General features: G+C 37.3%; 2 protein-coding genes across 2 annotated transcripts; both read right to left on the bottom strand.

Moving 5' to 3' along the window:
- Positions 1 to 2,368: 2,368 nt before the first annotated feature.
- On the bottom strand, positions 2,369 to 6,706 carry LTPG1 (glycosylphosphatidylinositol-anchored lipid protein transfer 1). Its single transcript, XM_008803454.6, has 3 exons — positions 6,231 to 6,706; positions 2,830 to 2,889; positions 2,369 to 2,738 (listed from the first exon to the last, which is right to left on the bottom strand). The coding sequence occupies exons 1-3, from the start codon at positions 6,571 to 6,573 to the stop codon at positions 2,623 to 2,625; spliced, it is 519 nt and encodes a 172-aa protein (XP_008801676.2). The 5' UTR covers positions 6,574 to 6,706; the 3' UTR covers positions 2,369 to 2,622.
- A 6,060-nt stretch (positions 6,707 to 12,766) lies between these two features.
- On the bottom strand, positions 12,767 to 18,203 carry LOC149751550 (internal alternative NAD(P)H-ubiquinone oxidoreductase A1, mitochondrial-like). The gene is made up of 5 exons (XM_089926781.1): positions 18,196 to 18,203; positions 17,850 to 17,937; positions 14,392 to 14,611; positions 13,990 to 14,150; positions 12,767 to 13,781 (listed from the first exon to the last, which is right to left on the bottom strand). Exons 1-5 carry the CDS (start codon positions 18,201 to 18,203, stop codon positions 13,446 to 13,448), a joined length of 813 nt encoding a protein of 270 aa, XP_089782907.1. The 3' UTR covers positions 12,767 to 13,445.
- Between the last annotated feature and the right edge of the window lie 1,735 nt (positions 18,204 to 19,938).

Genomic DNA, 19,938 nt, shown 5'->3' with positions numbered 1-19,938 from the left:
AGACAGTCATGATAGGGATGGGATGTTGCAAAGTATGGGGGGGAGGGGGAGGGGGAGGGGGAGGGGGAAGGGGGGGGGGGGGGGGGGGGGGATTGTGGAGGGAGAGAGTGGCAGCCTTACTTAAATACCTTATAGGTTAAGAGTTGGAATTGGAAGCATGAGAGTGGGAGTGGTCATTTGAGAATGGGGAGCCTTGCCTCAAGCCCTAACAAGAGACAGGGCCATTGAGAAAGACAGTCATGATAGGGATGGGATTTTGCAAAGTATAGGAAATATCAAAATCTTGTTAGTCCCATTTTATGTTTTATTACTATTTCTTTTACTTGACTTGGCAATGATTGAAATAATATTGAGTTTTTGAGTGGGCTAGGGGGTCCTATGGGGCTTTGGTCATTCTAGTGGGAGGGGAGGGTGTGGGCGTGCGAGGCAATATCCAATGAACAGAAGGGAGATGGTAAAGAAGATTCTTGGGGGCAGGGAGGCACATGCCCCCTCCCACCCCCTTCCTTCCCATTGCCTTGTCCACCAAATGAGTGCATGGGATTATCACTACCTTTGTTTTCACTTGCACTGAAAGTTTGAATTAACTAAAGGTTGCCTATGGAGACAGATTAGAGGTACCAATAATCCTTCAAAGTTAAGTATCTATTTTGCCCCAATTTCCTTGCTAATAGAAGAAATTAAGGAAAAGTCTCCCTCCCTCTCTCTCACATACGTACATACATAGATACAAAATTAACCTGATTTCTTATTATTGAAAAAAAAAATTCAAAGCACCATCATATATCATTATCAGTATCATGTCTAAATAAGTCATTATCTTTAGTCCAAATTAACATGATTTCTTATTATACATACATATATACATGCATACAAAATTAACCTGATTGTTTATTATTGGAAAGAATTCGAAGAACCATCATGTATTATTTAGACATGACACTAATAATATCCTGATTTTACACTTACATACCTACATAAATACATACAAACTTAACCTATTTTCTTATTATTAGAAGAAATTCAAAGAACCATCTTATATCATCATTAATATCATGTCTAAATCAGTCATTATATTTAGTCAGAATTAAGCTGATTTCTTATTATTGAAAAAATTCAAATCACCATCATATATTATTATTAGTATCATGTCTAAAAAAGTTATTATCTTTAGTCTGCATTTTCTTATGGGAACCAGTAGAGCTTCTAAGTTTCTGTTGATCTCAAGATGTTTTTATTTGGGTCTCATCTGGTGCCAAAAAGAAAGCATTGATCAAGAACTAGGTTCACCCCTGTGACAGCTGACACTTGAATTATCCGGAGGTCACAACTCAAAGTCAGGAAGGGTTGATTCTGTATATGACTGAACTAATGACAATTTAATCAATCCAGCAACATCTTGGCTTTGTGGAGAAAGGGATACAACCTTTGATAAAAAAGAGTAAGATTATACAGTATCAAATTTTTTGGTTTAGTGGAAGTTCAAAGAAAAAGGACAAACCTGGTGTAAATAATTGAAGAGACCCAGTGTGTTGCTGCAGTAAATAAACAGAGACTTTTAAAATGGAAAAATGATGTTAAGTTGGATGAACATTTACTTGACTGCGACTTCCATTGTCAAGTCCATGGAATAGACATCTCTTCCATATCATTAGATCTCGAAGGCCTTATTCTACATAGACCAGGTATCTACTTTTCTTGTATTGGTGGAAGACTAGGAGTTCTAGCAGTCTCCTATATGTAGAAGAGCTGCAGAGGAATCTCCTTCAGTTTGATTATTAGAGGACGGTGACTTTGTCGAATACCTCAAGTTTCTGTTCTGGGACAACTGGGACCACTGAACATAACCATTGAAGGAGACAAAACACCATAAAATTTTGAGTGGACTGTGCTTTAATCAAGGCTGACGGTTTATATCAACCTCTTCAATCTCCAAGCTCGTATTGAATTTGCTTTAGTGTGCTTGTAGTGGATAACCAGCTGAAGCTGTGGGATGGCAAGCACCCAAGTGTCATTTTTTGATGCTAGTATTTCTCAGATGCAATGGTCTTGAATTCAAAAACAGGGAAGAGAGATTTACGGGAGAGCAAAAGATTGCTCTCTCTCTCTCTCTCTCTCTCTCTCTCTCAAATTGTATGAGCCCATTTAGTAACTATGAGAAAGCTTCGCTTTTTGATCTCGAAGTCCTCATATAACACTTCTTCCAGTCGGATCACTTGTTTAGCTGGACTCTCTCGTTCTTCCAGAATCTGTAAATGATTTGTTTTCTCTATATACAGATAACTGATATAAGAAGTTTGTGATAGTTCAAGTGATTCATAAATCTAACAGTTGAATCCAAAGGAAATGGAGTCAATGTCAGGAGCAGTTGGTAGAGAATTGTGGCATGCTAGCTCTTGTTAGAATTCCTGATAGAGTCTTGGAAAAGAAATCCAGTACAAGATCTTACATGTTACATATTGTATCTCATTCAAAAACAGGCATTAATGTTCCACACAAAGGATATAAGAGTAAGTCATGGCAATTGGTTCAAGCTCCTATTCAGAAGATGGATAGGTAGATTGCAGAGACCACAGCAATGGTGACGGTACCATCAAAGCTGTTCTGATGCATGAAGCCTATTCAGAAGATGGATAGGTAGATTGCGGAGACCACAGCAATGGTGAAGGTACCATCAAAACGGTTCTGATGCATGATTCCTCCAGATGCAGGGGTAGCATTAGGGGATGCTGATGTAGCTGCATACATGTGTTGACACAATTTTGATTTAGGAAATTACTCTGAAACTACTGTAAGCTGTAAGAGAGCATAAGTTTTATAAAGCTTAACCTTTAGTAGTGCCATTGAAGATAGAATAGTCTGGCGAGCTTGGAGATATATTTAGAAGTTCTGTCAAACATGTCAGAAACAAGAGAAAAGTGAGAAAGAAGATAGTATAATTTCTTTAGTCATAATTGACAACCACCACTGGTTGTTTCATCTTGTTAATATGAATGACAAAATGATTTGATAATTTGTTTGAGAAAAAAGTGTCCATCATAATTAAACTCATATTATTAATTATTTTTACGAGTTCTAGTCTTTCTCTAAAATTAAACTTATATGTTATAGGTGTTATGTAATCAATGTTTATGAACTAAAGAGCAAACCTGCCACTGATTATGGTCACTACTAACTTCGACAATATGTGGTGCAAATCTGAACTAGAATTTGATGGCTGATATCAGGTTGAGCCAGTCAAAAATTGACAGTCAATTTTTTTTTGCTGGAGAAGCCAGTACAAAGCTCAACAAAGTTCTAGATTGTGGAAAGTTTTAAGTATGTGAGTACCGAGTGACACCAATTTTTGTTGTTATTCCATAGTCAGATTGATGGAATTCTTCAACATAGACAAAAGATCGCTGAAAAACCTTTTTTCTATCGAAAATGTTTTCTTAAATTTTGCCAATCCTTTCTCTCATCGATTTGGTATCTGAAAAGTGAAAGCCTGTAAAAAGAATTCAATGTATTGCAGGCTTAGGGTGGGAACTTCCTACTTAACACTAGAGCCTTCCAGTTTTGTCTTGTAGATTCAACCAAGTTGATTTAATATTTGATAGAGCGGTTAAAACATTGAAGTTGATTTTTTTTTTAAAAATTTTAAATGCAAATTTATCAAATCTATTAAAAACTATTGACATTAAATGTTTATATCTGAAGATTAGAAAGATTGATATTTGATTTCTTCTGTTGCGTACTAAACTAGTAATTGGTTTTGTACTGTGAATTGGGATGTGGTTTGCTGGCATAAAAGATGAGGGCATTAAAGCTGACAAAACTTGAAAGGACTGAAATAAAACAAGAATTCAGAGAAAGGCTTTGAGAGGTTGGTGCTTCATTGAATTGATATTAACAAGTCTTGTAAATTATGGAAAATTTCTTTGGGAAAGTATCTACAAATTGACATGGAGATAAGCATTTGGGAAGAAAAGTTGCACGGTTAACATGTTCATCAAATTGGTTTAAGATGGCATTGTTTTGTTTATTTCATTATTGCCTATGATGCCAGTGTTATATTGCCTTTTCAATTCCATCAAAAAAAGTATTATATTTTCAAGGAAGTAAGTTTAAGCTCAAAGGAATATGTTCATATTTTTAGTCTGGCTTGTTGATTTTTTGAATGCTATAATTATAAGTCAAGGATGTTTCATTCGCTCTGATCAATTGCTCCTTGACTTGTAACACTATTCTAACTCTCAGTGCTTTTTCAAGTGAGAGTTCTGAGTTATCCAATTAACTTATTTCAAAAAAAAAAAAACATGGGCAGACATTTCTTTCATTTGGGTTTTATGTAGACAAAGGTCAAGTATCTGGCTTTTAATTCCTTAATTTAAAAGAAATATAAAGCATATGATGAATAAAGAAGTTTGTAAACAATACAAAATGCATTAATCAGAAGTAATTAACACATTTCTTTTTGTTTTTGGCTGTATGGAACTAATACAAATGTGTCATTCAACCAATAAATTTGTCATCAAAACAGCTACTATACAATGATTTCTACAGCCCTAAGTTATGTATATAATTATTCTTTTCGGTTAATGACATTGTAATCTTGTTATACTAGCTGGCCATGAATAAGGAACGTAATTTGACCTTTCCACTGCTCATCTGATAAAAATACCACCTTTTGAATTCAGATATCCTTGTCAGTTCAAGGAAAACACATTATTCTGCAAACAGTGACAATCAGGAGTTGTTATTTTTACTGTTATTATCCGATGTTTCGTGTCATTGATGGCTTATAATCATAAGAGCATTCCGTTAATCTTTTCAAATGCACACATTCACTTATCTAACTAAATATGTTTCTAAAAATTAAAGGCCTGTTTCATATCATTGTTAATTTTATGTTAATGTTTCTCTACAAATTAGTGAAATGCCAGATGTACATGAATGTTGTTGATAGAATTTGCACAAAAGATCTGCTGCTATTCTTTTTTTTTTATAATTATTTTTATTTTCACTCTTTTCTGGAAGCAATAATCTATGCTACCAAAATCTCAAAAGATTTTACAAACAATTTTTTTTAAAAAAAGCTTGCGCAGTCTAGTTCACTTATCTTCAAAGGGTTTTTAAAAATAAAACAGAAAAAGATATATAACAAAGAATCCCAAAAAATAGAAAAAAAAGACCGAATATCCGAATATATAATCACAAAACCCTATGCTGGAAGGTAAATAAGACTATGGTTTCTTCTATCAGCAAAACCAATGGAGCTTTCCTGCTAATCAGACTCATCACTTTTGATACATGAAACTTTGTAGGCATGAATGGATGCATGAAACAATAAGATTATGCAGTAGATATTCAAATATGATATGAATCCTAGGTACTTAATTTCAAAGTATAATAAAATTAAATTTGATTGCACTATGTGAGGGCCCTCAAAACCACCCATCCATCCATCTCATAAGTTTAAATTATATAACTCGAACATCCGCAAACCTGCTTGTCTTTAAATTGATCTGAATTTTAAGATGGTCCACGGATCAGATTTTGCAGAGCCAAACCTTTTTAGTCCTACAAATTAGGCTGGAGTTAGTCTTCAAACAAAATTTTTATGTGAAATTGGACCAGGCCTATACTAGCACAATCGAAAAGCAAACAATCAATCTACCCCAGAGAAGCAAACTATTGAAGCTATGAATTATGTTGCACAGAAAAAAGGATCAGTCAGGTCCGGTTAAAATATGAACAACCTAACCTGATTCAATTTGTAAATCTATTGAGCCAACCTGGTCTGAACCGTTCCTTAGCAAACTCCTAATCCAACCCAAAATGAAATGAAACCAAGCTGACCTTGACCTTCACTACCTAAAAGAGAACTCAAAGGAGTCCTAGATTTTCAACACATGGCTAAGTTGATTTGGGTAAGATCAGCTTAGGAGTTTTGCCATATAATAATACAGCTCAAGTTTGAGTTTTCTGTCTCAGGTTGGGATCCTTTATGGCTTTGTTTGAGCCATGTCAGTTTAGAAGTCCTTCCATGGAGATTCTGATTTGGTTGAAGTGCTGCCTCAACTAAGATCCAACCAGCTTGAAACTGGGTCAAATATTTTCCACTGCAAGCTCAATCCAGATAAGTTACATATTGGCTGGACCTAATTCATGTTGCAAATCTGGAGAAAGAGATGGTTCTTGCTGCTAATGAAGGTCACCTAAATAGTAGTAGTTAGGAGTGTTCTTACTAGGGCAGTTCGTGACGCTGGCGTTGGCTAGCTTGCAAGCCTCTGGAAGCTGGAGGAGCCTATTGAACTGCAGCCCAAGACTCTTGATGGTCGACGAGCCGGCGTGCGTCTGCTGGATGATGTAGCAGAGGCAGACTGCATCTTTGTTTCGGATGTCGGTCACCGAGCCGCAACATTGGCTCGAGGGCGAGTTGGCCTTGGCAGTAGCAAAGTCCAGGCATCCGGTCAGCTTCTGAAACTCCGGCGCACACTTACTTTGGACAGAGGAGTCATCGGAGGCGGCCGCCGCTAGCAGAGATAAGAGGAGGCAAGAAAGGAGAAGAGATTGGATACCACCCTTCATTTCTCTTACAAGCTAGTATCTCTGAAGGTGGAGCTGGAGTTGTATGTGTGGCAAGGAGGGAGATGGATGGATATATATGTAGATGAGGATGTAGGAAAGGCTGCGAGCAATGAATTGGGGTGTTGAATGTTAGGCTGGATTGGTGGTGGCCTCCTTTTAATGAGGGGCTGTTTTGCTGTGTTTAATTCTGAGGTGCTGAGTAGGTGGGGCGGGGCAGGTTCTGTAGGCACGGTTATGAGGATGAGTTTTTAGGAGAGATCTTAGTTAAGTCTTTTTTTTTGGTTCTCTCTCCTATGTTTGTGGTCTAACATGGCTCTTGAGTATCTAACTAGGAACAAGTGGCCAATTTGGAGACACTTTAGGCTGTCATGGCCTTTGTTGGTTAAGGGTAACCTTCATCAAGCTTCATTCATTTCTTCTTTGCTTGACACCTAATCGAGGGTCCATGCCCTGAGCTTTAGATATGAAAGCATGGAGAAGGCTTGTGGGATGGTGATATTTGGGGACATGTACTGAATTTTATTGAATAGACTGAGCGGGTTTCACTGTCCGGCCAGAAGGTTTCTAAATGATCATTTATTGCTTTATTAGATTGGGTAGTTGGGTGTTCTGGAGGGACCCTTTTTATTCAATGAAACAACCCTTGTAAATGGGGAAGCTAGGTTGGCTTATAATATGCGCAGTCCCATTTGGCTTTGAGGACTCATTTAGTCCGCCGAAAGAATTTTCTCCCGCCGGAATGTATTTTTCTGCAAAGTTGATATTTGAGTATGTGATATTCGGAAAAAATAGTTTTTGCATGTTTGGTTGATCATAAAAAAAGATATATTACAAAAGTGGTTTATGTTTAATTTAGCATCTACTTTTCTAGAAAAGTTATATAAAATACTTGTTATGCTCTTAATAAAAGAAAAGATCTTATCCTATTATATTTAAAAATTTAAGGACATTTTTTTTAAAAAAAATACTCTAATTCTCAAATGGTAGGAGTTGGACTTTTTAATGTCCTATATAGGTTACTTTTTTTATGAAGTGTGGAAACCTTATTTTCACGAGAAAGTTATTTTTCTCTCTCTCTTTTTTTTTTGAAAACTTTAACCAAACATGAAGCATTTCTTCATTTTTCTGTTATCCACACTTTTTTTTCTTTTCTTGCGAACCAAGTGGGTCCAAAACGAATATGGTTATGACTTTAGTTTGGTCATGATGTTTGAGATCGTTGCTTTGGTTTTTCGCTTTGGGTTCATAAATCCATATTGAGCTCTAACATGGTTGGTACTGTAAAGAGTGTAATGCAAAGGAATCTGATTTATTTTTGAATTCTTCATATATGAGATTCCCAGCTCTCACATAGTCCACACTTCACATGATTAGATTTGCAAGTTTTCAGCTCCATCTTTCTTAGTTATTATCCATATCAATATGAAGGTTCTGTTACTTGGGTTTGATGGACTATATGCAGGAGACTTCTAGATAGAGGCTTGATGTACTTTTGCATCGAATCTAGACTATTTATACATTATATCTACAACATGATAAGATAGCATGCTTGCAAGTTCTCATCTATTATGTTTCTCATTAAGTTTATCTATCAACTTGAAGTGCAATTTGTTGGGAAGGTATGATACAAATAATATCCTTTATAAGGGTGTAACTTATTGGAAGGGTGAGTATGTGATATGTTGAATTAAATCAAATAATTTAAAATTTGAAAACCAAAATTGGTTAACGGCTAAGTGGCAAGCATCCGTGAACAAGCAAGGGAGCAAACATGGAAGAATTTCTAATGAAAGTAAACCATGACAAGTGTCATGTATCCAGCGCAGGAGCAAACATGGAAAGGCCCCTCGAAGAAGGAAGGAAGCATGAACGGCCAAGATGCAATAAGCCGAAGAATCAAAGGAGCACAAGAAGACACGTCATCAATCCGCGGGAGGGGAATCTTCTTCTTTTGACGTGCCTGAGCCTATATAAAGGGCTCTAGGGATCATTTCAAAGTACAATCAAAATTTTCTCTTCTTCCTATTCCAAGAGTCTAGATAAAAAAAGGCTCTAGGGATCATTGGGGAGAAAAGAAATAAAGAAAATTTTTCTTCTCCTCATAATTTTTCTAAGTTTCTTTTGAGCTATCTGCAAGCGTGAACGTGCTCTTCTTTCTTCTCTGGAGGCGCACTGACGGGGAAGACGTGGTTCTGTATTGGGTCGTCGTATCTCTAGGAGATCTGTGCCAGCAGACCCGTGTGGGGGGCATAAACTTTCCTGGGACAGCGCATCAGCGTGCTTCGATCCACAGGCCATCTTCTCTCTCTTTCTTCATTTTATTATTATATTGTCAAGTTAGTTATTTGCTAGTTTATTCTTCTTATTTATTGTTTTTGAATATTAAAAATATTTAATTATATTCGTGCATCTAGGCTAACAATCCAGGAAAGTTTATGTACGGTTAGCACTAGATTTTAGATTGCAATATTTATTAAATATTTTGCTGCATAATTATAAATTGTTCTATTTTAGTTGTTACACATTTATGCTAGCTTTACTTTAATACTTAATTTTTCAAGCAAAATATTAGATTGCTTAACCTCCAAGAGGTTTATTAATACCTCTATTTGGACTCTTTACGGAGTAATTTCCAGATTCCATTCAAACGGAAATTCGAAAATTGGTTAATTCATAGGAGCTAGCTTAATATTGCACTTAGGATAAAATTGAACGATATCTAGTGAAATTATCTATTGAATAACGGTGTCTAAGAAAAGCTTGTCAAAAAGGCATACGTGCCTAAGAAAGGCTGGTACTTAAGTGAGCCAAGTGCTCCACCACCGATCTGGAGCTGATCTGGCTGTTATTCTTTGGATTTTTCAATTAGACATCTAAAGTTCAATTTAAATATCAGTGCAATAATTTGACATAAACCTTCTCATTTCCACAGGTGTCAAAATTGTGTTAAGCTACAAACTAATGGCTTCCCACGCATATGAAAATCTTAGTGCTAAACCTGAAAAATTTGATGGTCAAAACTTTAGAAGGTGGCAGAATCAAATGCGGTTTTGGCTCACCACCTTAGGCTTGATCTCCGCCATTGGTGGGTCTAACCCATCTGCTTCACGACCTTCTACTCGCAACAATCCAAACCTTGCTCCTTCTGATGATGCATCCTCCACTAGGACTCCAGAAGAAACCAACTACCACTGTCTTCATAGAATTCTAGGAGCCCTTTCTGATAGGCTTTATGATATTTATTATATAGCTAAGAGTGCCAAAGATCTCTGGGATACCTTAGAAAATAAATATGGACTTGATGATGCCGGGGTAAAGAGATTCAAAGCTTCTGACTTTAGCAAGTTTAAATTTGTTGATTCCAAATCTATGAATGATCAAATCCATGAATATGAAACATTGATTCTTCAACTCCAGGCAAATGGAACCCACTTAGATGAGTCTTTCCAAGTTGCCTGTATTATAGACAAACTTTCCTCTACCTGGTCAGACTTTGCCAAGACTTTGAGCCACACCCAAGGTGATCTGTCTCTAACCCAAGTCCTAAATTCTATTAGGATTGAAGAACAACATCGCCTTAGAGAAAAATCTCACTCCTCCAATCCTTTGCCCAAAGTCAACAATGTTGAATCCAAGCCCAAATCCAAAAATCAGAATCGTTTTTTCCGTCCCAACCACAACAAGTCCTTCAAGAAGAAATCATTCAACCATAGGAACTCCTTTCAGCCCAACAACAGAAAACCCAACTTCTCTCAGAACCAGAAGAAAGAGAAAGAAGGAGAATCTGTTCGTTGCTATTTTGTCTGTGGTCGGACCAACCATATGGCCAACCAATGCTTCTACAAGATCACTACTCCTCGTCAACCTAGAAGTAAGGGTCCTACCACTTCTGGTGCCCAGGCCAACATGGTGACCTGTGGGGCTAACTCCTTTGAGACTGCTATCAGGTCTGTTTCCTTCATACCTGAAGTTAACATGACACAATTAGCACTTGACTGGTGGATTGATACCGGAGCTAGTATACATGTTTGTTCTGATCGCTCCTGATTTTCATCTTATCAGATCTCATGTAGAGGAACTGTGACCATGGGTAATAATGCTGTGGCGCGCGTGCTTGGAGCGGGACGAGTGGATCTGACACTTACCTCTGGGAAGATCCTTACTCTGCAAGGCGTGCACCACGTTCCAGACATCCGTAGAAATCTAGTTAGTGGATCCTTGCTTGTCCAGCAAGGATACCGAATTGTTTTTGAATCAAATAAAGTTGTTGTAACCCATGGTGTCTCTTTCATCGGAAAAGGTTTTCTTTGTGATGGATTGTTTAAACTCAATGTAATTATTCCATCTATGAATGAAAATTCTATTGTTCTTCATATTGACTCTCCTGTTGTCTGGCATAGTAGGTTGGGACATGTAAACTATAGTTCTATTAAAAGATTAATGCACTTGAATTTAATCCCAAAATCAGAAATTAAGAATAATGATAAATGTGAGATATGTGTAGAGGCCAAATTACCTAAAAAACCCTTTCACTCTGTAAGTAGAGATTCTGATCTCCTTGAACTCATACATAGTGATGTATGTGACTCAGGAAGAACCTCAAGGGGTGGAAACAAATATTTTGTAACTTTCATAGATGACCTTTCTAGATACTGTCACCTCTATCTTATCAAAGCTAAAAATGAGGTCTTAAATAAATTCAAAGTCTATAAAGCAGAGGCTGAAAACCAACTAGATAAAAAGATTAAAATCTTAAGGTCTGATAGAGGAGGTGAATATACCTCTTTTGAGCTGACCCAGTTCTGTGAAGGACATGGGATAATTCATGAAGTGACAGCTCCTTATTCACCCCAATCTAATGGAGTAGCTGAGAGAAAGAATAGAACCTTAATGGATATGGTTAACTCTATGTTATTTAGTTCAGGTGCACCAGAAAATCTTTGGGGGGAAGCACTAGTAACTGCATCTTATATCTTGAATAGAATTCCATTCAAACATAATGATAAAACTCCATATGAAATCTGGAAACATAGAAAACCTAACTTAAAATATTTAAAAGTGTGGGGGTGCTTAGCTAAAGTAAAAATTCTAGAAAATAAAAGAAAGAAAATTGGACCCAAAACAATAGATGCAATATTTATAGGATATGCAATTGAGAGTAATGCTAATAGATTTTTAGTGTTTAACTCTTAAATAAATGAAATTAATAACAACACTATAATGGAAGCAAGAGATGCAATCTACTTTGAAAGTATATTTTCTTTTAAAATAAGGATAAATGATCAAATAAATACCAATAATAACTTAGGGACTAGTTCTAGCAGAACCAGATTCACTACCAGAAAACACGCGTATAGTGACGAAAATTCCCGTCACTATACCATGTTTCCGGTCACTAATACGGAATTTGTGACCGGAGCTCCCGTCACTGAATTGGTTACAAAAACACGCGTTACTAAATTCTCAGTGACGGCGGCGATTCCCGTCACTAAACTCCGTGACAGAATCACCGTCACTAAACCATTACAAATCCAAAAATTAAATATTTAAGAAATTATGTATTTCCCGTCACTAACCAGTCATTGAGTTAGTGACGAAGGTAACTTGGTCACTGATTTTGTCACAGAATTCGGTCACAAATTTGGTCACTGATCTGTCACAACCTTCAGTGACAAATTTAGTCGTCACAGACATGGTCACAAATTTTGTCACTAAATTTGTTATTAATTCCGTCACTGATCTAGTAACAAGATTACCGTCACTAATTTGTCACAACTCACTGAGCATAATCAATTTTTAGTAACCAAAACTCTGTCACTAAATTTATGGCTGCTCGTCACAATACTTGGTAAACAATTCAGTAACCAAATTTAGTCACTGATCACATTCCAATAACCTGGTACATTTGGTACATTGATTGGCTCATAATAATAATAACAATATCATTAATAGCAAAGGCATTCAACATTACGCAAAAGTTTTTTAACATGTCATTCAAAATAGGCATCAACATGTCCTAAATCCATCAAAATCAAAGTACAAAAAGTATGTCATAACAGAGATTTCATTCCTCCTAGAAATGCAAAGACCTATCATCTAAGGCAAAAGCAATTATAATGAAGCATGATCAGCAGAACCAGAATCACCATTACCCCCCGTTCTGCATGCCATGGTCCAAAGCCAATCTCTTCTCTCATCTTTTGAAGAACCTCCTCTTGCCATTTTTTCTTTTAGTGCTCAAAAATACCTAGAAGGTCTTCACGCGAGTACAGCTCTAGAGCTTGACTTGTAGAGGTAGAAGAGGATGATGATTGCCCAATAATTCCAATGAGATCCTCCAGGGGACTAAAGCCATAGCTGAGGCGCCGGACATAAAATGGTGCCGTTCGTCAAAGGACCTGGCTCTCTTGAGGGCATCCTTGCTCAGGACAAATTCACAGTCTCTTTCAGCATTTTACTTGCCTTTTCTGCATTCCAGTTTCTTGACCGGAGGTACCTTGATATTGAAGCATCTGAATAGAAGTCTGGCAGTGCTTCCGACAATGGACCATTCATCCTTCGAACTTCATTTATCTGCTTGGAAAAGGCATCAACATTACCTATATATGATAAGCATGATACAACAGGAACCCCTTAACAATGTTGTGAGACATAATATTCCATAAAGATCTTAACATGCTTTCTCAGAAAAAGGAAGGAGCTTAAGATGCTCTTCAAGTGAAAACTATAAGATGCTTTTCAAGTGAACACTATAAGATGCTTCAAGTGATAACCAAAATTCGGAATGAAGATGTCATGCATAAAACTTAAGAGGCATAAATAGAAGCATTTAGTTGGTTAAAATGAGTATGTTTACCTTTGCTTGCTGTTCTTCAGGAGCCGTTGAGGTTGAACTGAATTCTCAAGGAGAAAGAATCGAATAGCAATTTAACAAGGGATAGTACAAGGTCAATACAAAAGCAATGAACATTGAAAACAATATCAGCATAAAAGAAAATGATGCTCTTCATATAAAAAGTTTCTGAAGTAAATTCAGGACTAAGGGAAATGGAAATGCAGAGAGCAATCAAGCAATTTAACAAACAGCAATTGAAAATCAACAAAAGAAGAGATTGCACAATCCCTTGCTTAGAATCACTGACCTTAGTGAGTTGTTTTGTAGCATATGTTCTGAGTCGAACATCGAAAGATGATAAAATTTCATTTGCCTAACACAAAAAAGAAAGAGTTCAGATGATTTTTATCCACATATGTTCTTGACAAGATTGACTAGAAATAAATTTCTCAAGTAACTAAATTACGCGATGTTTTATGAGCTATAGCATCAAACACTCCATTAGAGGAATAAAAAAGAGATATAGGGGAAAAAATAATTCAAGTTCATAAAATCATGCTGGAGAGGTATGACAGGAAAACCTCAATTAGGGTCACACAGATATAGTCTTTAACATGGGAGTAACGTTGATGAACATCTCCAATGATGAAATCACTAATTTCACCACTGAACTCAACACCGGTTGGACCACCTCCAATAACAACACAGTGCAACAGTCTCCTCTTTTCTTCTTCTGATATGCCTATATTTGCCAAAAAAAAAATCAAGTATTAAATGCATTACACCAAATCACTGTATACTCTAATATTTGCTGTTCAAAGAATGCACAAATGCAGGATTTGGCAGTACTTGAACTACATAACATTATTTGCAAAAAACAAATATCATAGCAGGCTGAAATCATTATAAGAAAACAAATTTACACAAGGTACTAATTAATGCAATAACATCCATGATGTTTCCTATCTTCTGAAATGGCATACCGGGCACATCAGACAGCATCAGATTGAGAAGGAGCTTCCTCCGAATCTCTTGGGCATGGTGAACCTCACGGAGAAAGACCGCATGCTCTCTTACACCACGTATACCAAAGGTCGAGGCCTCTGCTCCGGATGCAATGACCAACTTGTCATATGAAACCTTAAATTTCCATGGCTCCAGAGTGTCACTGGCACTCCCATCAGTAACGGTCTCACTATGCACCTTTCAAAGCAAAACAAAAAAACTTAACTTTATAGACAAAAAATACTTAATAAATTACCAAATTAAAATTTCTACATCAAATGGTTTAAGGAACAAGTCCACTGATTCTAAGCAGGGGCGGCCCAATGCATTTGGGGGCCTAAGGCAAACTCACTAAGGAGGGGCCTTTTTTTTTTTTTTTTGAAATGATGAAAGAATTTTTACCTTTCATGATCGAACTGCAACCACACATTTTTTGTATTCCATTTTCCACCATTCTCCTCCTTATCCTCTCTGCTTCTTCCCATTTTTCTGAAGCAGCATAAATATTCGATAGCACTACATATTGTGCATCATTAGTGGATCCAGCACTAGAATTCATGGTTCCAATCTCATTCCTCTCAAGCATTTCATCGAATAACTTACGAGCAACAGCGGGCTGACGACATTTACAGTACACAGAGACAAATGTGGTAGTCATTGTGTTGATACCAATGAGCATAGACAGGCAAATCAAAAAATATATTGTTGTATGCAGTTACAAGATTCATAATCATATGTTGTTACAAGACATACACAACCTAAAGACATATAGTTGCATATAGTGGGTGAATAGGTGTCAGATCAAATTTGTTGGAGTTGTGACAGGGGACTACCAAATGGGAAAGACTCAAAAATCATAGAATGAGGTCATCTGACAATCAAAGAAGTAAAAACAGTGCCATCTCGCCGATGCTCAAAATCCATTTGGAATCTAGAAAATGTCTGATTTTTGCAATTGGTTAAACAAAAGATTGAAAAACCCCAAATGTATGACCAGCCTTTAGAATGCTCGCATCGAGAGCAACCGGAAAGAACCATCGGAATCTAAACTGGGGCTCCAGAACGAAATCCCGCGATTGGCCTCGGACGTGAGCTCTCGAAGCGAGAATCCGTATTCGAGGAGACTCGAAGAAGATCAGGTAGCTCTCGTCGGCATAGGGAGGAGGAGAAGGGGTTAGGAAATCCGGACGGTCATCCCTGCCGTGGACAGCCTTCCGGTTAGGGATTTGTTGGATTTGGGTTGGGGGGGAGGAGGAGGGGTTAGGGATCGCCCGGGGGGGGGGGGGTGTGGGTGTGGTGTGGGGGGGTTGAGGGGCGGCTGCAGGGGCTAGGGTTAGGGGGATTAGAATTTTGGTGTTGGCGCTGGGCGGGCGGGCGGGCGGGCCGGGGGGGGGGGGGAATTAGAAATTAAGCGCGGCACTCTTAGTTCATTTTAGATTTCCTCCTTTTATCTTTTTTCTTTTTTTATTTATAATTACTCAAAAATCTTATTTTTAATATTTTTAGAATTAGAAATTAAATTTGGTGACGAAAATTTCTGTCAATAATCCGTCACTATCAAAAATAATTTTTTAAAAATTTATAAACATTTGGGTTACGATTTTTGTGACGGATGAATTTGTCACTGTCTCGTTGCAATTTCAGTTACCAGTTTTGTGACAGATATCCCGTCACTACGGTGGTCACTAAGTTTTGGCGCCCACCCTACCCGCGTATTTTGTGACCGGTCGGTCACTAATCTGTCACTAAGTTCACGCCACGGTGACCAAATTTCTGTCTGTCACTAATCCGTCACAAATAGTGACTGATAATGGGCCGTCACTAATTTTCCGTCACTATACGCGTGTTTTCTGGTAGTGATTTAGAGAAGAAGAAGAAGAAACTGAACCTAGAAGAAGTAAAAGAACTAGAGTTGAAAAGAACTTTGGAGAAGACTACTACACATTCCTAATAGAAGACTCTCCTACTTCTTTAGAGGATGCCTTGAAATCTCTAGATGCCCCCTTCTGGAAAGAAGCAATAGATAATGAAATGCAATCTATAATCCAAAACCATACTTGGGAATTGGCAGACCTACCCCCAGGAAGTAAACCCATAGGGTGTAAATGGATCTTTAAGAAGAAACTTAGGCCAGATGGAACTGTAGACAAATATAAGGCTAGGTTAGTAGCCAAAGGTTTTACTCAAAAATCTGGGATTGACTTCTTTGATGTTTATGCCCCTGTAGCTAGAATCACTACTATTAGGATTCTTGTTGCCTTGGCTTCCATTCATAAGCTGGTTATACATCAAATGGATGTTAAAACTGCTTTCTTGAATGGGGACCTAGATGAAGAGATCTACATGAACCAACCGAAGGTTTCATTATCCCAGGTCAAGAGAAAAAGGTATGTAGGTTGATTAGATCTCTTTATGGTCTAAAACAAGCCCCCAAACAATGGCACCTTAAATTTGATGAAATAATTCTAACTAATGGATTTAAAATTAATAACACAGATGAATGTGTATATTATAAAAAGAAGAATAACAAAATTATAATTTTATGTTTATATGTAGATGATATCCTAATTTTTGGATCAGACTTAGAAATTATTAATGAAGTAAAACAATTTTTATCTCTAAAATTTGACATGAAAGATTTAGGACAAGCAGACCTAATCCTTAATACTAAAATCATAAGGAATGAAAATGGAATAACTTTGTCCCAAAGCCACTATGTGGAGAAAATTCTTAAAAAGTTTCACTACTCTGATTGTTATCCTGTATCTACTCCCTATAATCCATCTCTTCATCTAAAGAAGAACTTAGGTGATCCAGTCAATCAAAGCTTGTATGCCCAGATCATTGGTTCTTTAGGATTTCTTGCAAATTATACCAGACCTGATATTGCATACTCTGTGAACCGACTAAGTAGATATACTCACAATCCTAATAATGATCATTGGACTGCTCTAGAAAGAATTCTCAGGTACCTTAAGGGTATCATATTTCTAGGATTACACTATTGTGGTTATCCTGCTGTTCTGGAAGGCTATAGTGATGCCAACTGGATCAGTGATACAGTTGACACCAAATCCACCACTGGTTTTGTCTTTCTTTTAGGAGGTGCAGCTGTATCATGGAAGTCTACCAAACAAACTGTAGTGGCTAGGAACACCATGGAATCTGAAATGATTGCCCTAGATACCACTAGCATTGAAGCCGAGTGGCTTAGAGATCTACTGATAGATTTGCCTATTGAGACTTCACCATTACCTTCTATATCTATTCACTGTGACTGCAGATCTGCTATAGATAAATGCAATCAAGAAAATGCAAATGTGAAAATGAATAGGCACTTGAAAGTGCGCCATAAATCATTGAGATACAAATTAAAGAATAACTTAATTGCACTAAATTTTGTAAGATCCGAAAGGAATCTAGCTGATCAGCTTACCAAAGGATTGTCTAGAACAGTGGTTCTAGAGTTGTCGAGGGGGATGGGGCTAAGCCCATAAGTAAAGTCACCACGGTGGTAACCCAACCTGAAAAGGTTCAATGGGTAGAAACAAGCTAGATAGGTGACTAATGAGGAGCACTATTTGTTTTTCCCATCCCTAGGGCAACAGTGCTCATAAAAAGCAAGGATTAGGTTGAGTTTTTACTCTTAATGAATCCGAGACCCATGAGGCAGGGTACCTACTTGCTCGTACCCTTTTTCAGGATTCACCTATATGCGTGTAGTCGTGAGGCCGCGACTATGGGAAGTGGGCTGTTCCCTAATAACACACATGAAGAGATACCTGCGCATGGCCGTAAAGCGCAAACCCGCTTCGAGCATGTTCACGCTATATTATGTGTGCTGTTGATGAAATCTGAGCCATGGACCAAGGTTCAAGGCATAGTCCACCTTAGCTCCACAGAGGTAATCAATTGTCACTAAGTGAAGGTTCAAACCGAAAGGTACCTACACCTATTACATAATATAAGATACTCAGCATTTTATTTTGATTTTTTTTTAAAATTTTATTTTGATTTTAAATTTTTTAAATATTTAATTTATGTGGGGGATTGTTGAATTAAATCAAATAATTTAAAATTTGAAAACCAAAATTGGTTAACGGCCAAGTGGCTAGCATCCGTGCACAAGCAAGGGAGCAAACATGGAAGAATTTCTAATGAAAGCAAACCATGACAAGTGTCATGTATCCAGCGCAGGAGCAAACATGGAAAGGCCCCTCGAAGAAGGAAGGAAGCATGAACGGCCAAGATGCAATAAGCCGAAGAATCAAAGGAGCACAAGAAGACAAGTCATCAATCCGCGGGAGGAAAATCTTCTTCTTTTGACGTGCCTGAGCCTATATAAAGGGCTCTCGGGATCATTTCAAAGTACAATCAAAATTTTCTCTTCTCCCTATTCCAAGAGTCTAGATAAAAAAAGACTCTAGGGATCATTGGGGAGAAAAGAAATAAAGAAAATTTTTCTTCTCCTCATAATTTTTCTAAGTTTCTTTTGAGCTATCTGCAAGCGTGAACGTGCTCTTCTTTCTTCCCTGGAGGCGCACTGACGGGGAAGACGTGGTTCTGTATTGGGTCGTCGTATCTCTAGGAGATATGTGCCAGCAGACTCGTGCGTGGGGGGCATAAACTTTCCTGGGACAGCGCATCAGCGTGCTTCGATCTATAGGCCATCTTCTCTCTCTTTCTTCATTTTATTATTATATTGTCAAGTTAGTTATTTGCTAGTTTATTCTTCTTATTTATTATTTTTGAATATTAAAAATATTAATTATATTTGTGCATCTAGGCTAACATGATATTTAGACATGCTATTAAAATTTCACATGCAAATGCTCATGGAGATAGTAATCAATATAAGGAGTGCGTACCTGCAATTCCCCTACTTCTCAAAGTACACCATTGAAGTAGGTGGGTTCCATGCACGTTACACTGGAAATTATCAGCCACCGGTGTGGTTCAAAGGCCACTTCCAGGGTGCAACATCCTTTAACTTTCAAATAATTTCTTCCACATGTCGATTGATTGATGAACCTGCTGAACCAACCATCTGGAAGCACAAGTTGGAAGATTTGACCATTCGGAATGTTGAGTTTGTGTTTAAATTTCATTAGATGCAAGAAAGCGATAGAATATTCTTAGAGGCTTTTAAGCATAAATTATTCATCATGTAGTTTATGTTGAACCACCTCTATTGATGACAATTGTTTTAAGATTTAGTTTGTAGAAACTAGTTTTGCAAATCTATTGCACCGTCAATTAATTTGCAAGCGGTTTCTAGGTCCAAATTCACCTTAACTAATATCCGATCCAAAGTGGTTTTAAGGAGTGATAAAGTACCTGGATATGATCGATGTATTTGGTTGGTCTGATCTAGCTGATCTAAACATTGTTAGTTAATACTGCATTTTCAACTATTTATTTTGCCAGTCTCGTTGATATTGATTTAGTCAAGATAGATCCATAATAACCAACATTTTTAGGACCCAAATATTTTAGGCATTCTTCAGGTGATTTTGTAGTTCTCA

The sequence above is a fragment of the Phoenix dactylifera genome, chromosome 12 (assembly GCF_051530095.1).
Source record: "Phoenix dactylifera cultivar Ajwa chromosome 12, Ajwa_hap1_PhDact_Kaust_v1.1, whole genome shotgun sequence".
Lineage (NCBI taxonomy): Eukaryota > Viridiplantae > Streptophyta > Magnoliopsida > Arecales > Arecaceae > Phoenix > Phoenix dactylifera.
The sequence above is the reverse complement of the archived record's forward strand: the minus strand, read 5'-3'. Positions and strand labels throughout refer to the sequence as shown.